Source organism: Seriola aureovittata, chromosome 9 (assembly GCF_021018895.1).
Source record: "Seriola aureovittata isolate HTS-2021-v1 ecotype China chromosome 9, ASM2101889v1, whole genome shotgun sequence".
Taxonomy (NCBI): domain Eukaryota; kingdom Metazoa; phylum Chordata; class Actinopteri; order Carangiformes; family Carangidae; genus Seriola; species Seriola aureovittata.
The window spans coordinates 27138193-27162488 of NC_079372.1; the positions used below are offsets into that span (position 1 = coordinate 27138193).

Consider the following 24296-nt stretch of genomic DNA (forward strand, 5'->3'; position numbering starts at 1 on the left):
CTTGACTAAAAAGAACATATAAAGTTGGGAATGATTGCATGTTGAAGAGTGTATTAACTGTTTCAGTCATACCACTACAGCTGACACAGCAATGACCTCCATGACATGCATGATGAGTGACTGCGGTGTCGAAGCATAAATGTTGCCATGTCTCCCTGCGCAACAACAATCTCCTTCTTAGCGACCTTTGCACTTGTTATGACATGCTCTCCGAGTGCTGCTACGCTCTTGCCTTGTGTGTACGTTGTGAACTCTGGCCCTGGCAAACATTAAAGGCCAAGCCCAGTGTGCTGCTATCATATGTCCATGTGTAAGAGGAAAAGAGAAGGCTCAGAGGGGATGGGGGCAGGGGTGGGTTGAGAATACTTTGGCATAGGGGTTTAGTTTCTTAAAAAAGAGCATCAGTTCTGTTGCCACTGGCCACATAATCCTGTGTGTCGATTGTGTCGATGGTATTGAGCTGCTCTGCTAGTTGCTTCATCGGAGTGTAGCACAGAATGGAGGTTCCCCAGCTGGAACATATGAGGCTTCGCAGGTGTGACAGCGCAGGTGAGATCACTGATGAACTGCTTTTGCAGAGGGCACGCCAAACAACACATTGAAGACTCCTTGCAGCAAGGTTTCTACTAACACATGAGACATGCAATCACACTGACTGATAGAGTAAAAATAGACTGCATGTGTTGTCATATAAAGTCATGCTATATGCAGTAATGAAGTAAGTTCCATGTCTAGAGCAGCAATTGTGACATGTAGCTGATATAAATAAGAAATAAGAAATGGGAAGTTAAGAGAGTAGCTTGGTTTGCTTGTTATTTGATGGACTACTACTATACTGCTCAGTTACTTTGTTTACAGGTAAATGCTTTGCAGGACACACTTATAGATAGAGATGTCTTGTCTGAGAGACATGCTAGCTTTGTAGTAGAATATGCTGATGCGCTATTTCATACTTCCTGAAAAACTCCTCTAACACTGGTGTGTGTGTGTGTGTGTGGGGCGGGGGTGGGAGGGGGGCGGGTGGGTGTGTGTGTGTGTAGTAGAGGGGAATTAAACGGGGAAGTAGTAAAAGGAACGACACCTCCCATACGAACTGTAATCCTGCATGCGTGTTGTTTGGGGGAGAACGTGCTGAACTCCTGCCATGGCAAATGTTCAACAGAATAGCTTGTTCATTCTCTTAATGGTTGAGCTTATCACAAAACAGGAAGAACTGCCCATCATAGGTTATCAGTGCCCTGGTAATCACTGCCCAGGAAAAACTGCTTGTTAGACTTTGAACATAGGCCAAAGCTTGGTAAATGATGTTGCCTGTTTAAAGTTAATGGAATCAGTGACATAAAGGTTTGAATACTGGGAGTTGATCATTTGATACAAACTGCCCTGCAGCATTGTGTCATGAGTCACCCTTTTTTTAGGGTCAAGTTTTAATTAAAACAGATTTTTTTTCCCCCACTTTTTATTTCTTATACACAAAAAGTTCGTCTGTTTTTTAGTATTTTGTTGCTGACAAGTGATAATTATATAAATATAATTGTGTGTTCTCTTTCTGTCATTAGAGTTTTATGAGACAATTAATACAACTTAACGTTATTATCTTTGAGCAAACAACACACAGACAAAGGTATATAAAACATGGTACAACCAACCCAATCCAACAGTAAAATACATCATCACAGCCCCAATAGTTGTATCTGACTGTATGTTGCAACCTATTCTTGCCACCTATTGAGAAGCCAAACCAAGTATAGAAAGAGATGACAGACTCTAGCATCATGAGTTTATCACGCACCACTAGAGTTAAAGGGGGAAGTACAGTGGTTACATTCGGTTTTCAAAAGTCAGTCAATCAAATGTGAAGCTACAACCAGCTGCTGGTAAGATTGACTTAGTAAAAAAAAAAAAAAAAAAGAAAACAAAGTGACCTTTAGAGGTTCTGGTATTGTTCCCTTTGGACAGAGTCAGGCCGACTGTTTCCCACTGTTTCCAGTCTTTGTGCACATTTCCCAAAATGTCAACCTATTCCTTAAACAACAGTTCTGAGGTACTTGTTTTTTGTTTGTTTTTTTATTTAACATTTCCATTTTATTCTACTTCATAATTCTACTCAGGATGTCAGATGATAGTACTTAGTATATTTTTTTTATATTTTTATATTTTTGTATGACAAGTTTTTGAATATCATGTATTTTCATAAACTACCCAACAGTATGTTACATAGTTAAAATGATCTTTGCCCTATGGCTCTTCCTCAACCAACTACATTTAAATGCTGTTTATATCAGTGATAATGAGACAATATATACACTGACTTTTGATGCTCAAGAGCATTTGCTGTTAATGCTGCATAAAATTTTGAATTCAGTAATTTTATTTGTAATCATTTGTAAAATTATCTTTGCAGTATAGCGACTTAGTAAAGGATCCCAATACTTGTTTCATACCTCAGCATATTCTGCAGTAACAACACATTGATACATATATGATGTTAATTTCAGTGTTTGACGGTAACAAAGAAAATGTACTCAAGTACTGTGTGTAAGTACAACTTTATGGTACTTTAGCTTTCCTGTAGTATTTCAATTTTCTGCTACTCCACTACAATTCAAATGTTGTACTTTTTACTGCATTGACAGTTTGAGTTAGTTACTTTTCAGATCCAGATTTCCACTTTCCAGTGCCAACTTCTCCATCCATAGAGAAAAAATTTGCACTGGTGCTGAACACACAAGAAGCCTCTCTGCTAATGACCTGCTTTAATGAATGGCAGCAATACCAGAGAGGTGAGTTAGTTGTTTAGCTGAATTTATGGAAACCCAGATTCTAACTGCACACATTTCGACATGGTGTTTTTATAGTCTGGGCAAATGAAAGGTGCAGTGAACAGTAACTGTAAATTCCCTGGAGTAGGACTAAAGTTAAGGTTTAAGCTGCCCTCTAGTGGTAAGAAATAAGAATAACCGTTCAACACCTAATTGGTAAACAGCTTGTGCAGAACCGACTGTGCTCATCTGAATTCATGAGAGGTTCCCACAGCTGTTACACTTGTCTCACATGACTCTGTTGCTCTTCCTCTGACTGAGAAACCAGCTGTGTCACCACAGCAGATGAACGGTGCGGTGGATTTGGATGCTTCCCTGCTGTCTGACATCACCACACAGATTTTGGCAGCAGCTGCCCTTAGGCCTTTTTACATCATGAAACAGACGGAGAGGCAGGCAAGCAGCGTGGCCTCAGGTCCTCCCCCTCCTGCCTACCAAGTACTTCTCCTTAGCAACAGTCAGCTGACCTGCAGTAGGTAGTGTTCAGTGAAGCATACACATGCACACAGATCGCAGAGCTGTGCGCCTTTGTCATCCACTCCTCCGCCTGCCACACAGGCCTCATGGCTCTCACCATTAATGCGTCAGCAGAGCAGAAAAAACTCACACAGACTCCTTTGCTCAAGATCTGGGTGCCATGGATGGGCTGCAACTTGAACCGCAGGAGGGGATGTAAGTGCAGGGACACCCTGTCTCAGATTAAAATACATCACCTGTTCTGTCTTGCCGCTGCTGTACTTTAACTCAGTTGTGGTTTCAGCAGATGAAGGTAGTGTTTGCAGCAGGTGTGTTTTTGTTTTGTGGTGACCGTGCTGGGCCTTCAGCTCGGACCCATCTCCTCCTGTTGCTTCAGGACTGAGCTCAGGGGATGCAGGTAGGCAGGCAGTGGTCTGAGAGACACAGAGGAGTCAGCCATGGGACGACAGCCAAGCTGGACCAAATCAGGTCTGGGTTGGCCCTCTGTTCAGTGTCTGACGTGGTCCTTTGAGCATTTTGCTGACGCAGCATATTCCATTCATAATCGAACAGCCTGGAGGCCAACACTCCCCCTGTCCCTGCATAGACACATACGGGTCATCCGGGTACTTTTTGTCCAGCTTACTGGCAAGCAATCCTGCAGTCTGCTTTATAAATTACTGGCATTTTTCTGAGCCTAGACACAGACAAGCATGCAACAACTGGGTCATGACTGGGTAAGAAACACACAATGGGCTTGAGATTCTGAACTGTGTGTGGAAATTTATGAGCCGGGGACATTCAGTGGCTCCTCATCTCTCTAGTCAGATCAAGATTCAGGGTTTTCTCACTTGTGAGCAGTGACACAGTCTGAACCAAGGCCTTTGATTTATCCAGTAAGACTGATAGTGTTGTAATGGGAACATTGTTGTGCATAGCTGAGCTGATTTATAACAATCTGTAGGGAAGACTGACATTTTGACAGACCTGGAATTTAGGAGTGTTCTGTTCTCCTGATTGTCAGACATATTGTTCAGTGCACTGTGCTGCTCTGGTTGTTTCTATGTGACTACTTGAGGAGGAGGAGCATCTGGTTTTCTTCTCACTTCTTTAAGGGTGTATTTTGTAATTTGTAATTTCTGCAACTTCTTTCTGTGTCAGTTTGTTTGATTTTGTTTGTGGTCGGTTGGACAGTTTTCTGTGTCAAGGCACGCTGCCAAACGACAGAGGCAGGCAGATAAGCCGAGTGACTCGCTGCACAGACATTTGAGCTGCACCTCGGCGCTCTTATTCTCTCTCTTAATGAAGATTACCTTGGCAGCGACACACACCTGACACAACACATGTCCTGCAGCGCGGAGCCTCAGGGAGTTGTCTGTGACTCTGGGTTGTGTTTGATCATTTGAACATGAGGCTGATGACGACGTATCACATGTGCACTAACACTAACAACCTAAATTCCAACATCTACATTATTCAGTAACTTTTGCTTTATGTCACTGTGTCTGTTTTCATCTCAGCCTCGGTGCCTCAGTTCTGTAACTCTCCTACGATGATTGTGATGGTGGGTCTGCCAGCCAGAGGGAAGACGTACATCTCCAAGAAGCTCACTCGCTACCTGAACTGGATTGGAGTTCCTACAAAAAGCAAGTTTTCAAAGTGAATTGTGATTTTATAAGTGAATCAAAGGGACAGTTAATTGAATATGTGTCTATTTTCACCTCTGTTTTTCAATCCCACCAGTGTTTAATGTGGGCCAGTACCGAAGGGAGGCTGTCAAGATCTATAAGAACTTTGAGTTCTTCAAACCTGATAATGAGGAGGCCATGAGAATCCGCAAGTAAGCACAACACAGATGAGTCATTGTGGAGCCTTTTTCATGTCACATTCATGATGTGTAACGTCTCTTTCAGGGCCTGTGCATCAGCCGCTCTCAAAGACGTCACTACCTACTTCACAAAGGAGCAGGGACAAGTAGCCGTGAGTAAGAGGACAACTGAAACTGTCCCTCTATTCATAATAGAAACACACCGATTCATTTTGTGTGTGTCTGTGTGTGTTGTATTTATTCCTTTGATCAGTCAGGTCTGACTGAGACACTCCACTGATTTTACACAAAGACAGTTGGGCTTTTAAAAGAACTAGTATAAAATCGTCTGCAACTCTCGGGGTGTTTTTTTAAGTCTGAAAAAAACATGATGTTGACGTCAGTTATCTGAGTTTGGGCTTGGAGGCTACAGATTTCTAATTGAAAGCCTGTGTTACAAATTGGCGTGGGGAGTTTTAAAGACGTGGGCATTTATCAGGCAGATCTGATGAAAGACACTATAGAGTTGCATTATGGGAATTGTAGGGTCCAGGGTTTGACCCAATCTGGGGATTTAAGGCCAGAATATCTCAGCCTCCGAGGGACAGATTTTAATAATCTTTTTCCCCCTAACTATATTAAATCGTTGGAATACCTCTTCAGGGGTGATTTAGATAGGAGCATTTTTCCAACTCTGTTTCTGAGGAATAGAGTGTATATTGCCACGTAAGTGCAACTTTGTGTTGTTAAAGATGTAAAAGGAACTTATATTAGGAAATAAACATGAGGAGGTGCATCAGTAGCTTACCTGCTTAGATGCGTATCACTGAGGCTGCTCCTTTCCCGTCTTTCTCCGCTGACTGTCAAATAAATGTCTCAGAAGTTGGGAACAATAGTTAGAAAGTGAAGAAAAAAATATGAATTATGGCTGAGAAGAATTTTGTTCTGTGTTCATTAACTATCCAGGTATTTGATGCTACCAACACCACCAGGGAGAGGAGGACAGTTATTATGGCTTTTGCAAAGGAGAAAGGCTACAAGGTAAGTACAGGTGTGGAAATGTTTAAAGGAAAAACTCTGGGAAATACGCTTGTTCACTTTCTTACCAAGAGGTAGATGAGAAGATTGATACTGCTCCAATGACTGTCCATATGAAGCTACAGCCAGCAGTCAGTAGCTTAGCTTAGCAAACACACTGGAAGCAATTTGAAACAGCTTAACTGGCTCTGTCCAAAGTTTAGAAAATCCACCTCTAAACCTCACTAGCTAACATTGTTTAATCCATACAAAAACCAAAGTGTAAAAACAACAGTTTATGCTTTTATGGGGGGGTCATGTGGCGGACCATGTCTTATCTGGAAGCAGTGATCTGGTTCTTGTTGTTTTGAAACCTCAAAGTGACATCAAAACAGAGGGGGGTTAGAAGTTTTCAGTCTTTATGCTAAGCTAAGCTAACTGCAGCTGGGAGACACACAAAGATATGAGACTGTCATGATGTGCCCTCTGAGCGTCTCTTTATCTTTGACTTGTATTTACTATTTACTGTATTATTTTGAATTTACTATTCTTGTTGTGCCTGTCTTCCTGGGTTGTGCCTTCGTGTCTTGGGTTATTTTTTTCCGCCCATGTGATTGCTTGCCCCGCCCTAATTAGTTTCACCTATGTTCTAGTGTCTTCACCTCACAAGAGTATTTAAGTCTCTGAATTCCCTTCTCTCGTTGTCAGTTTGTCTTTGTTCGTCCGCCTGCCCATGAGCCAGTTTTTATTCACTTATTAAAGGACCTTCACTGCGTCTCCTGCCTTTTCTGTGCATCTGCATTTGGGTCTTCCTTTGCTAATCGTGACATAACCAAATCGTCAGATACTGCTTTAATGGATGACATTAAACAAACACATGGTTAAAAGAAAGAATATATTTCACAGTCATTTAATACATTTTTGAACTATTTCTAATGCAGGTGTTCTTTGTGGAATCAATCTGCGATGACCCAGAGATCGTTGCAGAGAATATCAAGGTGAGATGCACCTTCATATCATCTGACAGGGATGTGCTTTTTTAATGTAAATCTTTAGAAAGGGTGGGATGTGGTGTCCTCGGATAAATTCCATAACTTTCCTTCCCAGCAAGTCAAGTTTGGGAGTCCAGATTATGTGGATCATGACATCAATGAAGCCATGGAAGACTTTGTCCAGCGCATCGAGTGTTACAAGGCCAGTTACATGCCTATAGATGATGAAAGAGACAGGTAGTGACCTACAATGTTTTTCCATCATTTGATATTAAAGGGGGCAGTGGGTGATACAAAATAGCATTTCCCCCCTTCATTTCTGACAAATGCATTTTTAAAGTCAGTTTTCCTAAATACTGTGACTTTGGACAGGAAGCTCTCCTACATCAAGATCTTTGACGTGGGGAGTAGATACCTGGTCAACCGGGTCCAAGACCACATTCAGAGCAGGATAGTATACTACCTCATGAACATCCACGTCACACCAAGATCAATCTATCTGAGCCGCCACGGAGAGAGTGAACTCAACCTTTTAGGTCGCATCGGTGGAGATTCAGGCCTCTCCCCTAGAGGACAGAAGGTGAGCAAGCTGAACCAAGACAAGAGCTAGAGTTCAATGGGTTCAAACCTGCTATGCAAATTGTAAGCATAAAAAAAGACATAAGAAATAAACAGGGAACCTATGTGACTAAATTTTAAAATTCACCCTCATTCTCTCCAGTATGCTAATGCCTTGGCAGCCTTCATCAAGGGTCAGAATATTAAAGACCTGAAGGTGTGGACCAGCCACATGAAGAGGACCATCCAGACGGCAGAGGCTCTGGGAGTCCAGTATGAACAGTGGAAGGCTCTCAATGAGATAGATGCTGTGAGTTTCTTAAAACATAATTCAATCCCTCAGACAAAACAGCATAAAGGCTAGTTTTATGATTTCATATAGTGCATTCAGGGTTGAATGTATTCCAGGTTGTGTATTACGGATTGTGTATTTACACTCCAAATGATGTGATGATGCAATGTGGCTTTTACTCACTAAGGGTGTATGTGAGGAGCTTTCCTATGAGGAGATTCAGGAGAATTTCCCAGAGGAGTTTGCACTGAGAGACCAGGACAAGTATCGTTATCGTTACCCCAAGGGTGAGGTAAGCAGTACTCTGAATATACTGTGACACTATTTTTTTTCTTTAACAAGGAACAGTGTGAGGTCACTATGTTTCACTCACTTTTTAATGAGGAAGTGAACTCCTCTTCACTTTCTGATCGATCAGGGAAATCCCTGCATTCTGATGTGTAAACCCACCACATGGTTTACCGTGTGAATTAGTGATTACTTATTGCCTACAAATTGCTCTGGCAAGTCTCAGTCAGGTTGTTTATCCTGTGCCACAGTTTAATCAAACCAAACCAAACAGGTTAGGTGTGTCAGCAAGTTTAAAGATCACAAATTCACAAATAAGCATAGTTCCTTTAAGGACCTTTGTCATCCTGCGAGACACAAAGTCAGGTAAGGACAGTTGATAGCGTTTGCCCTTACCAAATGGGCTGAGAAGGTAAGATAAAATAGGTATTGTTGTATAAATAATGAACTCTTCTTTTCCAGTCCTATGAGGACCTCGTCCATCGTCTAGAGCCAGTCATCATGGAGCTGGAACGACAGGAAAATATTCTGGTCGTCTGCCATCAAGCTATAATGCGCTGCCTGCTTGCCTACTTCTTAGACAAACCTGCAGGTACACAGAATCTGACTCAACCTCTGCATAGACTGGCTTCTTTTCTACTTATAATACCTCGACACAGTGTGTGACGTTGTTAACCTTCTTATTTTCCTCCCTCTGAAGATGCATTGCCTTATCTAAGATGCCCCCTTCACACGGTGCTAAAACTCACTCCAATAGCCTACGGTAGGTTGTGGGTTCTTGAGTGTATGACTTCTCCAATCACTGTAAATCTTTCCCTGACAGCCTGGATTTTTCCTCCAATTGTAGGGTGTAAGATTGAGTCATTTTTCCTCAATATTGAAGCAGTCAACACTCACAGAGAGAGGCCAGAGGTAAGTTTCCACAAGCTCACATTTTTCATAATAGATACTTAGATTTGCCAACTATTGGTCTGCGGTACATTTCATATGTGTGATGGCAGGCAGTAATGTTTCATAATTTGTATGTATTGATGAAATGAATATGTACAGTTGAAGAAAGAAGTTTACATACACTTAAGTTTAAGTAATTAAAACTCATTTTTTAACCACTCCTCAAATTTCATGTTAGCAAACTATAGTTTTGGCAAGTCAGTAAGGGCATCTATTTTGTGCAAGACATAAGTAATTTTTCCAACACTTGTTTCAAGGCTGATTGTTTCGCTTTTAATTCACCATATAATGATTCCAGTGGGTCAGAAGTTTACATACACTGAGTTGACAGTGCCTTTAAACAGCTTGGAAAATTCCAGCAAATAATGTCACAATTTCCAAGTCACCACAATAATCTTTACAAACAATAGTACGAAAGTGTGAACATGCTTACAATGGCAAATATATTAGCTAAAGTTCAGCTAAAGCTAACTTAAAAGTTGATGCTGTGTAAGTGTCATCAGTGATTAGGTTTGCTGACTTTTTAGCACTTATGCTACTCATACGCTTCATTTTAGCATGTCACTAAAGGAGTAATGCCATATTATCCTGTAACTGCTACTTATGGCCCCAGTGCTCCCTGTTGAGCAAAAGTTACATAGTCTTGCCTTAAATGGCCTTTCAGTGTTTGTGTTACTGTCATTGCAGAATGTCGACATCAACAGAAACCCGGACGAAGCTCTGCAGACTGTTCCTGACCACATATAAATTATGTTTTGTGAGAAAAGGACTGATTAGCTTCACTAAAAAAAACAGAGATACAGTCCAGTTAGAGGTTGATTGTGTGACAGCAGAAATCAGGGGTACCTCAAAGCAGAAGGAAGACGGGACGATAGAAATGGGATTCAACCCTGCAGTGACTGAAAGGGACATCATAATCTATAACTGGTACTGGAGATTCTGTTTTCAACATGTCTGTGAAATGTTTCTGTCTTATCTGACTAGAATTTGCTTTTCTCAGTATTTTCAAAGTGTCACATTGTTTACAAATGAGGTTGGGAGAAGTAGTGCACTGTGTACTGAGACTGAGAGAAAAACAAGTAAAAAGATGTAGGGAGTTTGACATTATAACTTTGGACTTAATGCACATATAACTGTTTTACAGATAACATCATTTGTTGTTGACAATCTAATTATTTGGGTGGGGATCAGCACCATGGACAGCACCCAGACAAACAAAACCGTTTTGTTGAAGATTTGGACTGTATTGTTTGTAATGTAGAAAAGACGCCGAAATTCAGGAGGTGTGAATGACAAAATGTAAATAAACTGTGTAAAGAAGGAGTCACTGTTTTCTGTTATTGCTCAGAAAATAGACCCACATTACAAGTCCTGTTTGTGTTGGTTTGGCAGCTCAGTTGTTTCTTCACTCTCCCACAGTGAAGCTAAGATAAATTTAACAAATGATTCCGCAACAGACCAACGTACTGTTCCTCTCAGTCAATAATGGGCCTTTGTGAAGGAGAATATTCAAGGGAAACTCGCACTCGGGAACAATTTCTGGAATATAACTCAGACTGGAGAATTTCTCAGAGCACTCCTACAGAGTTCAGAGAAGGAGGAGGTGTTTTGGTAGCGGGGTGCTTTTTCTCAAATAGTCGAGCAGGGGTTAATAATCCCTCATTTCTCGTGGACCTCGGTGGCAGCAGTCCGCGAAATTTCCAGTATGCATGAACACAAGCTGGGAGCTGCTTTCTCTCCCTCAGCGGGACTGACGCAACTTTCTCACTGAACTTTTTTTTTGTCATCTTTGGCGGCGGATGTTTACTTCTTATCACGACATCTTTCTTTGTTATTATTGCCGCAGTGGAGCAGTTTAAACTAACCCGAGGTGAGGGAGGGGAAAGACTGCCCCTTGGAAAAAACATAAGGTGTAAAATGTGAAGTGTGTGCACAGCGTCCTGCTGTAAACGAGCTGCTACAGACCCGCTGATAAACCTGAGACCACTGAGCAATTCAACTTCATCTTGGAGCCTTATATCTGAATCACTATGGACATGATGAACTTAAAAATTCACTGCTTTCTAGTTTTCTTCACTTTCTATGTGCAAGAGGGATTGTCAGGGGATTATGAAGCTCGTCTTGGAGCAAATATTCTTTTACAGGTGAGGATTTCTTTTTATTTTGTGAGTCAAAACTCAAACACACCCCTTTAGGTAAGAGAACAGAGTGGGTCTTAATGTTATTCTCGATTTAGTCTTAAGAAATGACCAGTGCATTTGCCTCTTCTTTATTGATGAAATCATTTACATGCTCAAGTTATTAATTCTCCAGTTTCAATTGTTTGTTTTCTACTTTTATTCAATTAATTTATCTCGTCCAGTAAACTCCTCTCCATCAAATATTTGTTTTATGTCTCCATGACCCCATCTAAATGTCATGTTCTTTCAATTTAACACATTTAAATGACCCCTAGATGATATGTGGGTCAGATGAATTATCATTATTTAAAAAGAAAAAAACTTTTAACATTTTTTTTTTCAATAAACAGGGTCATTTAACAGAGAGGTTGTGTGAGGAAGTGGATTGATTCAAAGCTGACCAACAAGTCCCTGTTTCCTAAAGTGAGCTTCTGCAGCTCTAATACAAACCAGTGCAAATGGCTCACACAGGCAGAACTTTCCACATACTCCTGTTTTTAATGTAAATGATATGATTTGTATGTCCCATATAAAGGGTTTCCACTCTTAAAGTTATTTGTTTATGTTAAATTCCCAGCAATGACTAGGATATGTGGTAATGTATTGACACAGCAGTGACTTGTGTGCAAAATTAACATTTGAGACCAAACCATGCACCTTCACTGGCCCTGTGTACAGTGAAAGCATTTATTTCCAGTTCCACTTCCCCTCCATTCATGAATGGCTTTGATTCAGACTACTTTGACACAAAATCTTGACCCAACCCTCACGTAGTCAGATTGTGGGGATTACTTCAAAAAGGAGGCATTTTGACCAAATCGTGGTATTTTTAAGCACCTTATCATTACAATGTGACATTGGCCTCTCTTATTAAACATTTTACATTTTGATTGACTTGTTTTCTTGTTTCTTTTCCAGAGAATAAAACGTCTAAGCAAACCAACGAAACCAGTGGTAAGTTTGTGCAGTTTGTATATTAGTGCTTTACATAAAATGCTAAATATTCATCAGCTTTAAATTACAGCCCCAAAATTACTGTGTATTTATTTGGTGTTTAAAGGTTATCAGTAAAATAATTATATATATATATACGTGTATATACGCAACAAGAAGATGAATGGTTATAGGGAATAAGTGGGTAACAACTTAGTGTTCAAAATAGAAATAAATTACACCCTTAAACTTTTTTGAATCACTGAGTACCTATTTAATAATTACAGGGTACAGTAGTGAACAATACAAGAACAATGGGATAATAGTTTTGATATTGAAATGAAATGATTTACATCACATCGATTAAAAAATATGTAAGATATTTACAGAAATTACTTTGGAAATTGCAATGTATTATTATTTTTTTTTTGATGGTGTTTCTTACAATTATTTTAATGTTTTAAATTTATTTTTTATATTATTGTTGCTGTGGAACAAAACAGGCTTGGCTTGGGAAGAAGAACGTTCCTCTATGGCTATAATTATGAAATAGATTATATTTTTATAAGTTATGTTTATGATTTTAAAACGCTGATTAAATACTGGGCTCTAAAATAAAGTGTTCCATTGTCCACCCACTTTTAACTGTAATTATAGTGTATCTTATTATAGGCATGAAGGAGCTATTCGTAAGTTTTGCCATAGCTACATAGTTAGCGTTAGCAATAACAGCTGTTTACTTACCAGTCTAGTTTACCTTATAAACTTTATTCCTTTACTCACTGAGAGCTGTGTCCAGAGGTGGAAAGCAACAGCATGTTAACTCTGGTCTCCATCAGGTTTTCTTCTTCTGATGTTAGCTTGCTAACCAGCTAGCCCTGGCCTGACTTGTCTCGTCACTTCCCAATAGCAACTCCCTGTAACCTTCGATCTGCCCTGAAGACGTAGAGCTGCTCAGAGGGCGTATAATACCCTCTCGTATTATAAAGACAATGATAGCCAAAGCTCTTCTCAGGTGACAATCACCACCACCTGCTCCCAGCAAGAAACCACATTCAGCAGCAGAGAAAACTTACATATAGTTCCTTTAAACTAAGATTAAATGCCACATGTAGTTTGACTCCTTCTCTTAAAGTAGCTGTAGTCAAAGGAAAGATAGGATATGTGCACTGGTCCCTGTTTTTACCTTAATAATTCAATAATTATGTGACATGTACAGCTAATTGAAAAATTAGGTAATTAGGTCCCCCTAATAGTACATTATTACCCCCTTGCCTCCTGTGCTTCTTCACTTCTACCTGTTGGTATCACTATTATTTCCTTGCTACTCCATATTTACACATTTTCTTGCCGGCTATAATCTAAAGCATTACTCTTCTTATCAAATCTGTGAATGGGTTAGTCATCATATAAATATGGAATCACTAGCTACACATACAAAAATAACAGAACTAAAGCTGTGTACTTTGGTCCTGGTCTTGCCCTCCGTTATACACAGTGAACTACAAAACAAACTTCACAAACAGGGAAGGAGCCACCATCACCTCTCAGGGAATCATCAGTAGCTCCACTGTGGTTTCCCCTCAGTTTGCTTCTGTGTCAACTGTGAAGCGGCTCCTTTAGAACATACAGTAATTCAGTCTGTATAGCACAAACCACAGCTTTCCTAAATACCAGCATGCTGGAGGGCTGATGTGGCTCTCTTCCTCCTGCCTGTCGCCTCATCCTGCAGTCATGTGGCAAGCACTGACCAGATTGGTCTCAGCAGGCGCCAGCAGTACCCGAGTAAACAAGAGGAGGGCAGAGACACCATGCAGGGAATTGTTGTGTGTTGTTTCACTGACTCATCAGAGCAACGCAGGACAGACTGAGATGGGGGGGAAAAGCAAAACAGTTACGTGTGAGGTTTATTTTTCCTATGTGGGTTTAAGTAAACATCCATGACTATCAGTTATGTGTCACAGCAGTATATATATTTGGCATGAACCCACAATTGTAATCTGTGGAGATGACTCCACACTTTTCTGGATCCAAATAAGTTTAATTCAGATGCCTATGGGATGAAGAATTTCCCATGAATCCTCAACGTAACTGCTTTCTCCTCCAACCTAAAGTGATTTAATCATGTATTTGTTGTGTTACCAGCTGAAGGTGACAGACTACCATGTGAGGTGCTCAGTGGTGTCCCGCTATGCTGTTACAACAGTCCAGAGTTCAGTATGGAACCAGCTCCCCGTCATCAAGGAAGCTGCCTTTGAGGTGGACCTGCCCTCCTCTGCTTTCATCTCCAACTTCACCATGTAAGTCCGTCCTACATTGTCTTTCACCATTTCTGACTGTTACCTACAGTATTTACACATCACATACTTTCTCCATTTATTTATCAGGGTCTTTGTGTATATTCCTTCCATTTTCTGTACTTCCTATCTCTCCAACATCACTGTAAAAGTCAGGAAACGTAACCAATCATCTCTCTCACTTGTGTTTGGATGAAGTTGATGACTTTTGACAGTTCAAGTACCCACACCTACTGTGCACTGAAGTTGGCAGGGAAGTATTATATCTCTCCTGCAGAAATAATATTTCCCTGCTATAAGCTGAGAAGCTGAAATAAGGAAAAGTAATATTCTTGTTGATGGTCAGAATCCAGAAATAAAACTTCAGAGGAATTATGTAAGGAACTAGAATTCCGGTCCGGAGTAAGATGCATAATTTGATTACTAAGAGGGTTGGAAACCGCTCTCCTTTAAAAATGCTAAATATAAACAAAACAAATAAGTCAACATTGCAGGCCAAACAGCGAGCCTGGAGCTGGATTTGGGAGCGGAAGCAGGTCAGGAGGAGGGGGAACCTGAGGGCAGATGAATGCCAGGCTTTGTAAATGCGAGTCAGAAATTTAATAGAGAAAATAACAGGAGTTTGCCCAGTCCCCCTTTTTCTCCCCCACACAGTTTACTAAGGCACCGTGCCAGTTTAGATATGTTACATACACACACGCCTACATCTACTGTACGTGCAAGGATATGGATGCAGACTTAGATTTTTAAAGTACGTGTGAGCCTGAAGCTTTTTACAACCATAATCTGTCACATCTCACACACACACTCACACATACATATTTTCACCCATACGGCTGTCTGCACATCACCAAATACCCAGAGGGGAAAAAAAGCTGTGGCAAGTTCTTTGGCATATCTGTGTTTGAAACTAAGAACTCTGTGTTCTGTGTGTAGGTCACTGATGTACAGCCTTCCTTTACCCCCTCAGCCAGCCACACATATAAATACAAGCGCCTCCATTTTCCACTCTGCTCTCTCATGCCATTCTGCTCTGTCTCAAACAAGAGCTGGCTTCAAGTCTGTGGGTTTATTTTAGTTAGCCCTTGATGTTTTTTCTCTTTGGATATATTTGTTCAAAGGACCTGACCTTAATTTAGCACCTTGTCAAATGACATCAGTGGTCACCAAAGCCTGGGACGTGCACTATGTGAACTGGGTCCCATTTTGAGCATTGGTTTTGGTTGGGATTTTGGTGGGTGCAGCACGGAGCGGCACTCCCTTGGAGCATCGCTGGCATGCAAGCACTTGCTTCATTAACGCTGTTTTTAGAGGGAAATTACTCTTTTCCACTCAACCTGTTTATGACCCCCTCGTCCCCCTTCACGTGGTATGAACTCCGTCTGTAAACAAGCATGATGCGTGTTTGTGAAGAGGCTTTGTGATAGCTGTGGAAATACAAGGAGCAAAAATAAAGTCATCATGCTTAACAACTCAATGCAGGCCAGGCGTGTTTCTGACTGAAATATAATCTGGCCACTGTGAGTCACACAGAGAGCTATGTCTTTCCTGTATCCCATCAGCACCTCTAATGGCAAGGTGTATGTGGCCCAGGTGAAGGAAAGAGCTGCTGCCAGGAAAATATACGACGCTGCTAAGAAGCAAGGAAAAACAGCTGGACTTGTCGCAACCAAGTCAGTCACATGCAAAACTTTTTTTTTTTTCTAACCTTTAGTTTCATTTTAGTTATGTTTCATTTGAAACGTTATACTCTATGTTTTTCTTCCCTTTTACACGCCAATGTTCCAGAGAGAGGGAGATTGAGAAGTTTCGTGTGGCAGTGAGCGTACCATCAGGAGCTCGGATGTCCTTCTCTCTGACCTACGAAGAGCTGTTACCGCGGAGACTCGGCCGCTACGAGCTCAGTTTGGGTCTGAGGCCTGGCCAGGCCGTGCAGAACATGACATTGGACGTAGGTATAACAGAGCGGACGGGCCTCAGTTTCATCAAAGTCCTTCCTCTCAAGACAACGCGACTGCTCTCTAACACTGCAAAAGGTAAAATCTAACAATACAAGACGGTTTATTAGAATAAAGAGCTTTCAAAATAGAAAATCAACCTTGAATTCTGTTACAATATTGTGAAGTGTAGCTGTACAACCAGGTACCCACCATTCAGAGCTTTAAGATTAGAAGCTCTCAGGAAGACTCAGGAATCACTTCCTGACTGAATAAATGGCAATGTGATGAGTTTTACATGAGATACGGCTGTCATGTCTGTTGGGTAAATACATAGCTACAGCCAGGGGTGAGTTAACTTAACTGACAATAAAGACAGGAAGCAGCCTGGGTCTATCCAAAGGTACAAAGTCTTGAAGTCGCTTTGAGGATGCCAGACAATCCATGAAGACTATAAGACTATAAGACCAGAAGTCAGTCCAAGAAATTGTCTGGCATGTAGCTGCCCTTGTTGTTTTTACGCTTTGGATTTTGCCTGGGTTGCTAATTATTGAGCTTTAAGGTGCTGGAAGGCAGATTTAGTTACCAGGCTAGCTGTTTCCCACTGTTTCAGACTCAAAGCTAAGTTAAGCTAACTGGCTGCTGGCTATGACATACAGACACGAAAGAGGTATCAATCTCCTCATCATCCAACTCCTCTTGGCGATAAGGCAAATAAGCTTATTTCCCAAACTATTCCTTTAATGGAAATGTTTCAGAACCATTTGTTTAATTGCTACTGCATTGATTGATTTGACTCATGTATTAACCAACTTGTACTGCAGGTGATGCAGACCCCCCTCCCTCCACTCATGTTGAGCAGAGTGCTGGCTGTGCTCGAGTTCGCTACAGTCCCACTGTGCAGCAGCAGAGCAGCGTCTCCTCCAAGGGTCTTGATGCAGACTTCATCATTCAGTATGATGTGAACCTCAGAGACCTTATCGGTGATGTCCAGGTCAGCAGCGTTTTTCATTTCTGGCTTTTGAAATACATGAGTGTGCATGTTTTATACAGATACAGAATTGTGCTTTTGGTTTGCCTTTTACCACCCTCTCTCGTCTCTACTCTTGCTCTCTCTCAGGTGTATGATGGCTACTTTGTGCATTACTTTGCACCTAGGGGGCTTCCTGTGGTTCCTAAGGATGTTATATTTGTCATTGATGTCAGCGGCTCAATGATAGGCACCAAGATAAAACAGGTAAAGTGGACAAGCACACTTTTACAAAACCTTGTGCACCCCCCCACCCCTAAAGATAATGTGGGTTCTCTGTCATTAATTGTAATCATTTCTGTCAGTAGACCAAACAGGCCATGAGCACCATTCTCGGGGACCTTAGAGAAGGCGACCACTTCAACATCATCACCTTCTCAGACAAGGTTCACACTTGGAAGAAAGGCCGAACGGTGCGGGCGACTCGGCAGAATGTACGAGACGCCAAAGACTTTGTGAAGAGGATAATTGCAGAAGGATGTGAGTCGAAATGTGATACTGTCTGAGCTGTGGCACTGTAGTGAGCTGATCATTAACTTCCTTATTCTGCGGTTGCTCTCCACCTTCAACACTCATTGTCCCCATTGTTCCACTCTTGTCTTAGGGACCAATATCAATGCAGCTCTGCTTTCAGCTGCCCAGCTCGTCAACCCTCCGACCCCGGGCTCTTCCAAACACCTCTCATCTCGTCGTGTCCCCCTGGTAATTTTCCTTACTGATGGGGAAGCCACCATCGGGGTAACAGCTGGTGACACCATCCTCAGTAATGCCAAGAAGGCCTTAGGCTCCGCCTCTCTATTTGGTCTTGCCTTTGGCGATGATGCGGACTTCCTCCTCCTGAAACGCCTGGCTCTGGATAACCGAGGCGTAGCCCGGATGGTGTACGAGGATGCGGATGCGGCCTTGCAGCTGAAGGGCTTCTATGATGAAGTAGCCAGCCCTCTGCTATCAGACATCCAGCTGTCATACCTGGATGATCAGGCATTTGACATAACCCGCTCCCTGTTTCCGAACTACTTCCAAGGCTCGGAGTTGGTTGTGGCTGGGAGGATTAAAGCAGGGGTCAAAGATTTAAAGGTGTCAATGTCTGCCACTGATTCAAAGCAACGTGTCAAGATGGAGAATGATGTGATGCTTTCCCATGCAAAGGGGAATGATACTGCAGATTCATTAGACTGTTCGGGTGGTTTAGAAGGTATCTCCAGCTTTGTGCATCGTCTCTGGGCGTATTTCACCATCAAAGAGCTGCTACTGGCCAAACTGAACGCTACTGACCCCGCAACTCAGAGGTTACTGGCAGAAAAGGCCACAAATCTCTCCCTCAAATACAACTTTGTAACACCAGTGACTTCTTTAGTTGTAGTTAAGCCAGAAACAGATGAAGCAGCTCAGACTCCAACCACTGCAAAACCCACCACAGCAGCCACTATAACCACAACAACAACAACTACTGCTACCACCAAAATACCAGCTGCTAGTGCTGCAAAGAAGCCCAGCACACCTTCCAACCCTAGGCCTAACAAAACAAAACCAGACCCTCCTCAGCCGCCTCCAAATACACCACAAACTAAAAAAGGCTCATCATCAACTTCCATGGGAAAAACAGTGGTTTCACCATCCAAGAAAACTACAACTACAACCACAAGTCCCAGCTCCATCAAAACTGCTCCAGCACCATTATCTGGTAAAAAGCCCACTCCTTCCCATAATGATTCCAAACCTGCCTCTCCTCCTCCTGCTGGAAAGATATCCACATCTGTGCTCAATGCTCTAAAAACAGCACCACCACCTGCACCTGGAAAAGTCTCCACACCCCAGGCCGGTGCCATGAAAACAACCACTCCCTCGATGCTAACATTCACTACAACGCCTCCCCTCAGCTCAGTCAGAACTGACCCTGCGCCCCTGCCCGGCAGACACCTTACCCCACAGCCCAGCACAGTGAGGACAGCTCACCCTCCTGTCAAAGTGACTGAGGCAGACAACAGCAGCACATCTGCTCCAGATGTTCCTCAGTCTGGAATCACCACCGCTCTGCCTCAAGAGCTGTCGTCTCCACTCACTTCCCCTACCCCGGCACCAGCACCGGCTGCGGAAGTCAACAACACAAATGCAGGTGTTGACACAGACCTCAGCATTGCTACCCTGGTGTCAGCCACCTTCGCTCCTATGCCTGGTGTAACAGATGGGCCACGACTGTGGGAGGCAGCAGGGCTTCTGGGTATGTTCTGTTTCTAATTTGCAATCATAGCCTTTCTGTGCCCTGAGGAGTGACAAACTTAATATTATGCATGCAGACTTTGTTTATTTATCCCTAACTGAATGTTTTTTTCTCTCTCCACTAGATGTCTCTACTTCCATTCAGATTCAGAGGAAAGGTAAAACTTGACTTCCTCCCTACATTAACAAATCAATTTTAAATTGCATTATATCTGGTATGCATTTAAATGCAGTGAAGGAAGAGGGACTCAGATCCTTTACTAGTAAAAGTAGGTAAAAAATACAATTACAATTAAAAGTCCTTTAATTTAAAATCTTGTGGAAGTGAAAAGAAATAATTAAACAGCAAAATCTGCTTAAAGAGGTCATGCTGAAGCATCAATGCATAACATTGTACTGTTGTAGCTGGTTGAGGTGTGGCTATGTTTCAGGTATTTTACTGTATACACAGTTAGCTTAGTCGTGCGGTTCCCAACCTAGGGTCAGCGCTCCTCAAAAGGGTTTCATGATAAATCTGAGGGATCATGAGATGATTACTGCAGTATGACCGAAGAAACACCTGAATTCTGCCACACAAATTTGTATTCTTGTTTTTGATCACCTAAATAATGTTTACCTCTTTGTGCCTCAAATAGTTATTGCTCATCATTTATCTTATAAAATGTACAGTCTTAATCTGAACAGTAACTAATATCTATAGCTGTCAAATTAATGAAGCAAACTGAAATAATGGAATGGAAATACCAGTACCTCAGAACTGTACTTAAAAGAGCTATTTTTTAAGTTTTGCTATCGCTACATAGCTAATGTTAGCATTAACAGCTGTTTCCTTACTTAAAGAAACATTGTGAGTTCAGCATCAAACTTCATTCCTTTATTCACCAACAGCATTTCCAGAGGTGGAAATCAACTCCAATATTAACTCGGCCCCGGCCGGTCTTGTCATCTTCCGATAGCGACTCACTGTAGCCTCCAATCTGCCCTGAAGACGTAGCGCTGCTCAGTGGGAGAATTATCACTTCTTATATTATGAGGACAATGATGGCTGAAGTTCTTGTCAAGTGACAATCACCACCAACTGCTTCCAGCAAGAAACCACGTTTGATAGCAGAGAAAACTTACAAATAGCCCCTTTAAGTGCAGTATTGAGTTAATGTATTGTACGTCTGTTTAAATGTAATAAATACTCTGACAGCAATTTAATTATGTCATAGCAGATAATCAATTAAATTACAGCATTGGACCCAACTAGTCAGTAATATATTGTTTTATTTCTTTTCTGTTAAATAGATATTGACCTTGTGAAAGGTGAGTATAACCATTGACACTTCATATCCTGTTGTTGCCCCTAAGATTAAAATTCCTTGTTGAGAATCAAAATGTATCCTAAACTCCATTTCCCAGATTACGACGCTACTTATGACTACGACTACGATCTCAGCTATGATGCCTGTAAGTTTTAAATGTTTATCAGAAGCAGCTCTGTACTCTAGCTGCTTTTCAAGCCTGAAAATAAAAAAAATAAAAAAATAAAAACTCACAACATATTTCTGATATATTTTCAGGGGATGATACTGCAGACACCGGATCATTTGGTAAGTATTTAGTGGCTGCTGATTAGAGTTGCCTTATGTCCTATGTCTAAAATAATATGTGATTTATTGTAGAAACCACACAACACTTGCAATACATGAGTAGTCCTGTCATTGGTTTCAGTGCTTGGGAGTGAGGAGGACTGTCCTTTAGTTGAATGTCTTGTGCTTTTAGAGCCTCCATCTAGACTGAGCACCGTGAGGGTCTTCTCCTCTTCAGGTCAAGAGCTTACGCTTTCTTTATCTGTTTTTAATTACACCCTAAAAGTCATTTCTTATTTTTTGGGCATTTACATATTAATGCTCAGTGTTGTCTGTTGTAGTTGATGGAGATCCACATTTTGTGGTCCAGCTGCCAAAGCTGCATCAGAACCTGTGTTTCACAGTAGACGGCAGGGCTAAAGATGTTCTCAGACTGTTAGAGGACCCAGACAGAGGTATGCATTGTAACAATATGTCGTAATAATATACATATTTTGGGTGCCCGCATTACTTTTTGGGTGCATTATCAATTGTATACATGGGTTTCCTTCCTCCTCAAGGGATCATTGTGGATGGCCAACTGATAGGAGCTCCCTCCAAGCATGGCGTTGAAGACCGCCCCCGAACCTACTTCAATCGCCTCACCATCTCCACAGCCACTGGTGGCTCTGGTGGCATCATGATCACAATCTCATTGGACACTGTAGTAGTGGAAGGGGAAGGGCGTGATACCCTTCCCATCAATCAGCAGGGATTGGTGATGAGGCAAGGTGTGACGGTTATTGTGGACAACCATCGGAGCTGCTGGATTGAACTGGCCAAGGATGTGCGGTTCCTGGTCCTGTTCCACCACTATAAACAACCCAGTTACCTACAAATGGCTCACCTGGGTTTCTACATCACAGATGGACGGGGGCTGTCTGCCTCAACCCAAGGCCTGCTGGGTATGTACACCACTGAGGGAAGAAGTATTCAGATCCTTTACTTTAGTAAAAGTTCCAATACAACAATGTAAAAATACTCCATTACAAGTAAAAGTCCTGGATGCAAAATACTACTTAAAAAATGTAAAAATACATAAGCATTATCAGCTAAATATACTTATAGAAGAAGATTTTTATGTAAATAAGTATCTTTTAAGTCACTATCTATGGCCGAATGAGGTAAGACAAAGGTGATTGGGCCTATGAGTCACTGATTAAATTATATAGAAGTTCTTGCATTTTACAGTTTTATAAACTGAGTGTCTGGTATGAATCACCGACAAAATCACCCAGCAGTTCTGCCAGAACTGTGCCAGAAGGTGATGTTCTGGCTTGCAGGTTCAAAAACAAACCTGCAATTACCGTATGTGGCCATAGGTGTCGCCAAAGTTAATGAAACACAGATCTTCGAGATTGCTTCTTGTAAAGTATCAAAAGTAATTCTGTAAGAGCTAAATGATCATTTAGATCATAAAATATTAAAGCAGAAATTACAGGTTAGTCCAAAACAAAAGAATATAAACTCGAGGCAAATTCTTTTCTTTTGCACCCCATAAATCAGCTCCACCTCAACCAACTAAAACCCTACTTACACACTGTTGCAGAAATGTCAAGAATCTAATATAATAATATACAGTATTAGAATCATTTAAGTAAAAAATACTTGTTATATACAAGTATTTTTACTTTTAATTCTTGAAACACATTTTGCTGATGTACTTTTACTTGTGTATGATTTTATATGCTGGACTCTTACTTGTAATTGAGTATTTTCACATTTGTATTTTTAGCTTATCACTACAAGTCAAACAGGTTGGGGTACACTGGACTTCATTTTTACCATTGCATTGTATTTTCTAAGTTTAGTATGTTTATTTTAAATAAAATCTCTGAAAAGTAACTGTCAAATAAAAGTAGATTAGTAGAAAGTACAGCATTTCCCTAGAAATACTATAAAGTGCCATAAATTGAAACACAAGTAAAGTACAAGTACGTTAAATTTATACTTAAGTAAATATTCTTAATTATGTTCCACCATTTATCTGCTTACAGGCCAGTTTCAACACACTGACATGAGTGTGACGGTGGTGAAGGATCATGTGGGTGGAGGCGCTCACCGAGCCAGCAAAGAGGGAGTTTTAGCCAGGGGGATCCTGAGGTGGGGATCAGACCACATGCCAGTCACCCTGCAAGATAAGACGCTGAAAGACTCGGTGCGGAAACGCCACATGGGCAAGTGTTGGGTGGTGCCTAAGGCAGAGATACAGAGACTTCTGGGTCATCCCTATGACAGCTACGTGGTGGATCGTGTGTAATTCTAGCTGAGTCAGCTCCACATTGGTGCCTCCCTGCAGGTCACAGCAATTATGACGGTGTGGTTACTGGACAAAGGACGAAAAAGAACTGGGACTCCACGAGGCTAAAATGACATGTTGCCACAGTCTCTGAATGAGGCTGTCAGATATCCTGTAAGGCGCAGTGAAACACAGGTGTGGTTGCTGAAGAGGAAAAGAGGGGGTGACAGGTTAGACTGCAGTGAAGAAAAAACAAGCTGCAAATGAAGGAATAATGGGGACGTATAGTTCAACAAGTATAATGAAGGACTGAATGATTCTTTTGTGCCTTTTCCTGATTTTGAATTGGAATCAAGCTCTGTGTTCTGACAGAGACACAATGTTCTGCTGGTCGCATGGCAACCACATCATGTCCATTTGTGCTGCAGCAGTTTTGCGCTCGCTCCGAAATGTCATGCACCACCAACTCAACTTCAAAGATATCTATTCAGATTATTCTTATATCTCATCATTGGATGATTATTAGGCGAAGCCAGAATCTTCTACTTCAGAATAATGTGTAATTATTAAAATTCTATCATTCTGTAAGTTGTATTTTTAGCACAAGTGTATATAAAATACTATTGTATGTATGTATAGACAATCTCACTCACGCAAAAGAACC

General features: G+C 41.4%; 2 protein-coding genes across 3 annotated transcripts; both read left to right on the forward strand.

Moving 5' to 3' along the window:
* Positions 1-390: 390 nt before the first annotated feature.
* On the forward strand, positions 391-10506 carry LOC130174483 (6-phosphofructo-2-kinase/fructose-2,6-bisphosphatase 1-like). 2 transcript variants are annotated; one of them, XM_056384320.1, is made up of 14 exons: positions 391-549; positions 4799-4924; positions 5022-5118; positions 5192-5258; positions 6052-6126; positions 7044-7100; positions 7210-7331; positions 7467-7674; positions 7816-7962; positions 8132-8236; positions 8695-8824; positions 8933-8995; positions 9080-9144; positions 9871-10506. In XM_056384320.1, the coding sequence occupies exons 1-14, from the start codon at positions 498-500 to the stop codon at positions 9928-9930; spliced, it is 1374 nt and encodes a 457-aa protein (XP_056240295.1). In that variant the 5' UTR covers positions 391-497; the 3' UTR covers positions 9931-10506. The 2 variants fall into 2 exon arrangements, with proteins under 2 accessions (XP_056240295.1, XP_056240294.1); XM_056384319.1 differs by lacking the exon at positions 391-549 and adding an exon at positions 3320-3494.
* Positions 10507-10627: 121 nt separating this feature from the next.
* On the forward strand, positions 10628-24215 carry itih6 (inter-alpha-trypsin inhibitor heavy chain family member 6). The gene is made up of 17 exons (XM_056384318.1): positions 10628-11327; positions 12282-12317; positions 14442-14596; positions 16156-16266; positions 16382-16629; positions 17355-17524; positions 17651-17767; positions 17869-18040; positions 18165-19781; positions 19906-19938; positions 21071-21088; positions 21185-21232; positions 21346-21375; positions 21548-21592; positions 21696-21809; positions 21915-22298; positions 23391-24215. Exons 1-17 carry the CDS (start codon positions 11214-11216, stop codon positions 23651-23653), a joined length of 3675 nt encoding a protein of 1224 aa, XP_056240293.1. The 5' UTR covers positions 10628-11213; the 3' UTR covers positions 23654-24215.
* The last annotated feature ends 81 nt before the right edge of the window (positions 24216-24296 follow it).